Below are 7,919 nucleotides of genomic sequence, written 5' to 3' on the forward strand. Positions count from 1 at the left end.
GAAATAGTTTTCTTCACAAACAAAGACACACACACTGACTGCTTGTATAATTTATATTAATTCTGGTTTTTAAAAAAGTCATTAAAACTGTAGAGCTGAGACATTTAATTGGTTCCACTCACATACTGCATAAGCCTTTCACTGCAAAGTTAATACAGTCCATTCCCAGTTTTGTTCAGTTGCACAGTATCACCACTGGTGTTCCCCAGCTACAGACAAGGAAACGTCACATTCATAACATGTAAATAATCTATAGGTTTGAGACAATGTTGATGGTCTTAATTCAAATGGTGTCCTCTTGCTGCATTCAAAGATCCATAATAACATGTCAGAGTGGATTTAAAAGACACAATGGCACCATTATCAGAGTTTCAGGCTTACATCATTGAAGCGGTAACAGGCCATGGTAAGTTGAATCTGTCTTAAGAATATTACCAGTTACACATTTTGCCCGAGATAGACTAATACCAGTACAAATCATCAATTCGGAATAGACAAGAAAAAACAAACAAAAAAACCGGGACAGAACGCAGAAGCAGCTGTATAACGCCCATCAACTCTCGTTTGTTCAGCTTTAAGGCAATGTGATATCAGCTTGTGCCCACAATGATCTCAGTGGTGGAAACCGCTGCCTATGATGCATACTGAATCAGGCAAATAAGGCCTGTATCAAATGCACAGGACCAAACATGAGGAACATCTAGTCTAGACCAACTTTTATCTAGATCATTTTAAACACAGAAATGTTTCTTGATTTGCATACATTTTTTTCATAACTGAATCTCTTAAACTGTATAAAACTCATGACATATATTCCACCCAGGTGTGGTTCAAACGGCCACTTTGCTATTGGTCAGTTTCCCCATCCACTGTCCCCACACCAGCATTGCGAGTGACATGCCCACTTTTGTCGCTTGGTGAGAAGTGTGTGTGTGTGTGTGTGTCTCTACATAATGATGCGTGGTTCGGGCACGGAGTCTGAGATGGACTTGTGGGGCAGGACATTGGCACCGTTGATGTAGAGCTCGTCATTGACGATCACGTCCTCCCCGAGCACCGTCACATTTTCCATCCGCACCTGAGAGAGAGGAATGGCCCAGTGAGCTCGCAAAGCTTCCAGTTCCTCCAGACCAAATCATCAAGTAAAACCATGCTATAAGAACATATATCACTTTGGATCAGGTATGCCTTTGCAACTGCATATAGCTAAACACTGTTCTCAGTTCAGTTTTAAAAAAACAAACAAAAAAAAATGAATGCCACATATACCCACACTGATAAGATCAACCAGAGCCTGTTAAAAGCCCAACATGTATAAGTCACATGGTCCGATCCACAGTTGTCTTAAAATATACACAGCAGCTTGCCGCTTGTAATAACAACAGTAATATCAGCCCAGTAAATACACATTAGGTATATATAATTCATAAACAAAATGACAGACCAGCTGCTCTTTCTATTCAACCCACATGTTATATTAACTGCCAGCAGTTGCTTACCGCATTATTCGTAATGTCCCCATTACTACATTACTACTAAGGGGACACTTGAGCGTTTTTCAGCTTAATCTCTGTAGACCACATCTGCAGCATATAATGGACAATGATCTGTTTGCTACTAACTCCAAACACACTTCTGACAGCAGTTTAAGTGCACCTATTAGAAGGGTTCCTCAACAGCTGTGCTCAGGCTTGCAGTAGAAGTGTGTTTGAAGTCTAATTGAAAGATCAAAGCCTTTGGAGAGTCTTTTGTTGGCCAGAGGAGGATGCCCCCCCCCCTCCACCCCCCAAAGGTTTCTTCATGTTCTAGGTAGTTTTTCCTTGTCACGGTCACTCTTGGCTTGCTCACTGGGGCCTTGGACTCATACATGTATAAAGCTGCTTTGTGACAATGGATATGATAAGAAAGTGCTATATAAATAAATTTGACTGACTTTATTCTTTTACAGGGAAACGGGTCAAAACGTCTGAGGTAATTAAACATATGTCATACAGAAGCTATACACACCTGTGCAAAAACTGCAAATTAAACTCAGTGTTTGAAAAAAACAAACAAACAAACAAACAAAAAACAACTAACAAAACACCTAGACATGTATTAGTTTGAATTTTACATCAAACAGTTAAATCTTTTCATCATTTTATCTTGGTGTAGAAGACTTATGTAAGTGAATTGCCCTGTTTTCCCCAATAGTTCACTGCAGCAATGACCAGTTATGAGCAAATGGTGATTTAGGTCTCAGGAGTGCATTTTATGATTTGTTGTTAGGAACAGTAAATTGAATTTTGGGTTTGGCCCATTTTTTGCCCTGGAGTGTAGATTATGTTACAAAAAGGAGCATTACTTTAACACACGTATGTAATCGTCCCTTTGGAATGTCACAAATGTGGACATGTGAGAGGGAGAGAGCGTGACGCCTCACCCACTGGCCCACGGAGCAGCGCCAGCCCACGATGCTCGACTCCAGCCAGGCGTGCGAGCGCACGTGAGCGCCACGCAGCACCGTGCATCGCTTGATGCGCACGCCGTCCTCCAGCACCACGCCAGCGCCAATGGTCACGTTGGGCCCGATCGTGCAGTTCTCTCCGATCACCGCCGTTGGGTCCTGCAGGGAAGAGCAGCTTAGGGAGAGCGCCGCCATCACTGAGGCAATGCCGCGAGCTTGAAACTGCAGTTTAAAGACTCAAACTCCTCATTTCAGCAAAAATGTTGCACACATTTTTTTTTTTAATCCCACCTGGGTTGTTGCCGTGATTTCTGAGCTCAACAAATGTAGACTTTAATATCAATACAGATACTGTATTTAGATAAGGGTCCTAAAATAGGGGCATATAGAGGATGTCTTTAAGCCATAATCTCATGCTGCCCCCTGGTGGACACAAGCTGATCAAGCCGCTGCGTTGAAAACAAAGAAAAAAAGAAGGAAAAATGCTGAAAATGACTTACCACCAGCACGTTGCCCAGGAAACCAGGTCCGGTGCGGAGTCTCTCAGGAGCATGCTGTCTGAGTGACTGCAGATACATGCACATGCCCGTCAGGAAGTCTTTAGGCTGCCCAATGTCCATCCAGAACCCTGTCACACGCAAGGGCACATGTGGAACAAGTAATACAGTACTTTGATTCAAATGGGGTCAGGGTTTTGTTTTGCCTTAAGACATAACAAACCTCTATACTAGAACTCATAGAATGATACCTACCATTAACCTACTGGCTAAAAATTCATGGCACAAAAGTAATGGTAACTAAAATCTTCCACATTCTTGTAGCGTAGGCCCTGGATGTTCAACTCCAGATTGCATCTGAATGCAAATGAAACATTAAGAGGGGTGTGTGATGCCATACCCTGAAGCTCCATGGCATAAAGGTGTCCCTCCTCTGCCATGACAGGGAATATCTCCTTCTCAATGGAGGTCGGTCGCAGCTACCAGGCACAGAAAGCAAAGCTAAATAAGTCACCGAATCCCTAAAACAGAATCTCCTGCTAATGATCCTTTAGAACCAATAATGCATGAGTGAAACTAATGAAGAGTCGCCAAATCTGCTAACTGGGGCTGCTAGCACGGTAATCGCTGGCCACGTTAGCAATTGTGCTCATGCTACCCTTCGCAAGCTCAGGTTTCAGCCTGACCTGGATCCTACGTAGCATGGAGGGACAGAAGATGTACATTCCAGCGTTGATCTTGTTGGACACAAAGACCTGGGGCTTCTCCACAAAGCGGTGGATGCGGCCAGTTTCGGCCTCGTACACAACCACGCCATACTTGGAGGGCTCTTCCACTTTAGTCACCTGCAATGACAGCCATGTCACTTTATGAGAAGTCAGTCTGGAGCATGCAACAGAGTTATGATGTTCCGCAGAAACAACGTGCTACTATAAAATATGTAGTGAAGTACTCAAGGCTTCCAGAAAAACAGGACATTTTTTGCAGAATATTTTGGACAGAGGTCCTTCATCAGACGGGCAGGTCACCCTGATCACTGCCATCGGGTTCTGCAGGGAAGATGAGTGTTGAGGCTGGGTGTAGATATCACTGAGTCACCACTGCGAGCTTGGCGTGGACAGCAAATAAATGACTCCAAATTCTCCTACCCAAAACGCACCATTTCTCTGGAAACCTTGTGTACTTCACTGCAAATGTAAGAACATTTTGACACTATATTTATTTATTTTTCATGATACCCCTCCAGTGAGCGGTTATATTTTTTTCACCCCACTCACACTCAGGCCATGTACCAAAGGCCTGGTAGTTTGAAAATAAGGTGAAATATTTTCCTTTTCCTAGACTGTCATTGTCATCATTCCTGGGGTCTCCTCCTCCAGGGTATGGGTCACAGCCTCAATGTCCCCATCACTACTGGGACAACCATGGTGTTATCTTTCAACATCTATTTCTTTTTTAGTCTCTGGTATTTTTCCTGTTTTTCATACACCTTCATTTGGATATTTCCATCACTTGGAACGGCCACATCTATTACCGCTGCTGTTTTTTGCATCTTATCTACCATCTCCATTTCTGGTTGGTTCATCACTACTTACTTGTCTGGATTCTGTCTGGATTTTCGAGGTCCCACAGGATCGTAACTCCCATTTGGTTCCAGCTCATATGCTACTTTATGTGTCTCAGTGTTTGCTTTCCATGCCACCAGCTTGTATCCTGCTAAGTGCTGGATTGTCTCACACCTGTCAAGTGTGATATGCCCCTGCTTCAACTGAGTGCTTACTGCATGAACTTGTGCTACCTCTGTGCATCCTTCACTCGTGCCTTATCCAGCCATAGAACTTCCTTACATCCCTGCTTTTTGTTGGTAATACATTTTATGGAGGTGCTTAGGGGGCTTATACTGACATGACACCTCCTCTGCATTCATGGTGACCGTGTTCAGGATGTGGCTGGTGGTAGTTCCACTACTGAATCGACACCCATATCCACTTTTACTGGTAAGCTGGCTGAAAGAATTCAGAACAGCAGTGGAGACAGTACACCGTATATATGGAGTTTGCAATGTTATTGCACAACCTGAGGATTTCATCCAAGAAGAACGGCAAAAAGACATTTTGGCAAATAGTGCACAATATAGAGCCTCTATCCAACTGATACACAGAACTGATAAGCTCAGTCTAACTGATAACTTCAATTGAGTCCAAATACTTACAACAATGGTTCCCTCTTTGCCATGGTTCTTGTGAAACTTAAGCATGTCCTCAAAGGGGAAGTCACAGATTACGTCACTGTTGAGGACAAAAAAAGGCTCCTCGCTGTCAGTCAGCAGTTCACGTGCTAGAGCAAGTGGACCAGCTAAAAGATGAAACCCAGTGGAATTAAAAGATGGCACAAATGGTCAAGTTGGAGTTATTACAATAATGATGGCACCCAGAACTGCTAGTCTTGGCATAGAAGGTAGAATTATCCTACCTGTGCCCAGAGGCTCCTTCTCATGTGAAAGAGAGATTTTAATTCCGAGCTGCGGATGTCAGGATGTACCATTATTATTTAAGTATGTTTGAAAAATACTTGGACATCTCTACTCCCAGTTAACTTGAACATCATTACAGAGCAAAGCTGACTCCTGTGTACTGACAGTGTGAAACTAAGGAGCAAATGTTCCACTCCCTCTATATTGTCAAAAGTGTTTGACAGGATGAACCAGTAAGATAGTCTCACCCTCTGCTCCTGTGCCCTCATCTCTCTCTCCAGGAGCTCAGACATGTAGCTCACTGCCAGGATGACATGGCGGACTCCAGCCTGTCCACAGAGAGTGGCAATGTGAATAAATCCATATGATTTCACAGTAAAGAGTTTGACCTCTTTTGGGTTTGGGTGTCAGCTCAAAGGAAGTGGCTGAGTGAACACTGCTGTGTGAGCAGTCTTGACTGTATTTGAGCTACCAAAAGCTTTACTTATATAAATTTCAAAATGCTACTAATGGACCCAGGTTTTTGTGCTCTTCATGTAACTCAGAAAGAAAAGACTTTTAATAGTTCACCAGTAATATCTCATCAGGGAGAACACAGATTTTAGGTATGCAAGGATTTTGTGTAATAAGATTAATACTGCATGTTATGTGAAATTTCACCATGCTGATTGAAAGCATTCAAGATGTAACCAAGCATATAACCTATTCTGGTTGGATGAAATGACATTCATGAAGATAGAAGGTAGAGTATTTTTTCCAACATGGTCATCTTTCACATAGAACACTGTAGTTTTCTTATTCTACATTTTTTACATGAAGGCCAACATCATTCATCACGTGCTAGCCTGCACATAAATGTTTATGTGGCAAAATCCCCTGTGCAAAGTAGGGCATCTGATATAAATGCCCCATGGTGTACAGGATCCACACTAACCTTCACTAGAGCCTCCACCTGATGCAGGAGTATGGGCTTGTTGCAAAACTCCACCAAAGGCTTGGGCACGCTAAGAGTGAGGGGCCGCAGTCTAGTGCCATAGCCTCCGACAAGAATCAGTGCTTTCATTATGGGCAAGCACAAAAGAGCAGTCAGTAGCAATCCTGGGACTTGGACCAGATGGACAAGAGCATCAGGTCTGACTGCTTTATGACTGCACCTGTGACGGAGTGAGACGCAGACGTCAGAAGCAAACACGCGCATCCTAGTACACTTCTTGCTAATATTGCATAAGAATTGCGGCTGTCATTCATGGTGTCTGGAAGTAGCTAACATTGTACTGATTGATTTTATCAATATTATATAGCTAAATAAGTGGACCGTATACCTTCGGAATAGCTATCTGTTTTCTCTCCTCTATTTCTAGCTGTGCAGTGACCTAAGGAAGAGAAGGTACAGGACAAGTGATGTCTAACAGACTCGTATTAACACAATTGTTTCAAAGAAAGGTTACCGGAAATCCAACAATTCCAGTCGAAGGAGTTAACAGAACACTTCTTAATTATTGTGATCTTACTTAGCAACTTCACTGCTAAATTGTTTATTTTAACTACCACCCTAAAGGGAGCATGTCATTTCTAACTACAGATCTAACTATCAGCGCTGGTAAATAGTACCGTATTTAATAGACACTATGTTTTATTTGGTAGCCAAATTAATTTACATGCGCGACAAAAAGCATTTTCACTCACCAATGAATGTAGTTATCACTTGCTGAACTTGTAGATCCGGTTGCTTGTTAGTTCCAAAGAGACAAAAGCAGACTAATCAATAATTCGATCCCTAACTAGAGAGGTGTAGTGGAGGAAATTAGACACACGCAGCTTGTTGAAGTAGTTCTTATAATCCATAAATAAATTTTATTCATTTAATAAATGCTTAGTTTCCTCCTGCGGCATCCAGAAACCAAGCAAGTGGGCGGATCACACTAACTCGTGCGTAATAGGTCATTGGTCAATGGAACGTACCAACAGCGTGAAGGGACGTTTCGGTCACGGCCCAAGCCCCGGAAAGTGTGGGAAACTAAGCGTATTTGTGCTTATAGGTTTTACTCTATTTCAAAGAATAATACGGAATCAGTATAAAATAAGATATACGTACACGTAGCAATGACAGTGAGCACACACGTTGGTTTACGTATTGTACCCATTTTGCAGTTGTTTTTTGTTTAAAGTTCCCTGACATTTTATTCAAGAAAAACAGAAACGATTCTGACGAACTACGTTAAGGGTTTGCCGAGATATATGGATTACGCTTATGTTTTACTGTTAGAGTTTTTAAAAGAATTAATTTGCATCCCCACAATAATGGTATACGCCATTATCCTGATTTGGACGCGCCTCATTCGTCCTCATCCTTGGCCAATCATTGGAGAACAACGTGGCGAGGAAGTGCAATGCAGTACTGTAAATCCATGCTGTGTAATAAACGATCAGAGCACCTTCGCTTGCTTAAGTAGTTGAATACAGCATTTCAGTTAGACATACCCATACAGTGTCATTCGAAACA

The 7,919-nt window shown here is 42.4% G+C and overlaps 1 protein-coding gene across 2 annotated transcripts; it reads right to left on the reverse strand.

Moving 5' to 3' along the window:
- Window positions 1-35: 35 nt before the first annotated feature.
- On the reverse strand, window positions 36-7,333 carry gmppb (GDP-mannose pyrophosphorylase B). Of its 2 annotated transcripts, XM_027001911.2 has the most exons (11): window positions 7,103-7,333; window positions 6,739-6,789; window positions 6,351-6,570; window positions 5,665-5,745; window positions 5,416-5,464; window positions 5,156-5,298; window positions 3,630-3,788; window positions 3,344-3,422; window positions 2,947-3,074; window positions 2,423-2,605; window positions 36-1,078 (listed from the first exon to the last, which is right to left on the reverse strand). In XM_027001911.2, the coding sequence occupies exons 3-11, from the start codon at window positions 6,477-6,479 to the stop codon at window positions 947-949; spliced, it is 1,083 nt and encodes a 360-aa protein (XP_026857712.1). In that variant the 5' UTR covers window positions 6,480-6,570; window positions 6,739-6,789; window positions 7,103-7,333; the 3' UTR covers window positions 36-946. The 2 variants fall into 2 exon arrangements, with proteins under 2 accessions (XP_026857712.1, XP_035376557.1); XM_035520664.1 differs by lacking the exon at window positions 6,739-6,789.
- Window positions 7,334-7,919: the final 586 nt, after the last annotated feature.

This window comes from Electrophorus electricus, chromosome 20 (assembly GCF_013358815.1).
Source record: "Electrophorus electricus isolate fEleEle1 chromosome 20, fEleEle1.pri, whole genome shotgun sequence".
Classification (NCBI taxonomy): Eukaryota; Metazoa; Chordata; class Actinopteri; order Gymnotiformes; family Gymnotidae; genus Electrophorus; species Electrophorus electricus.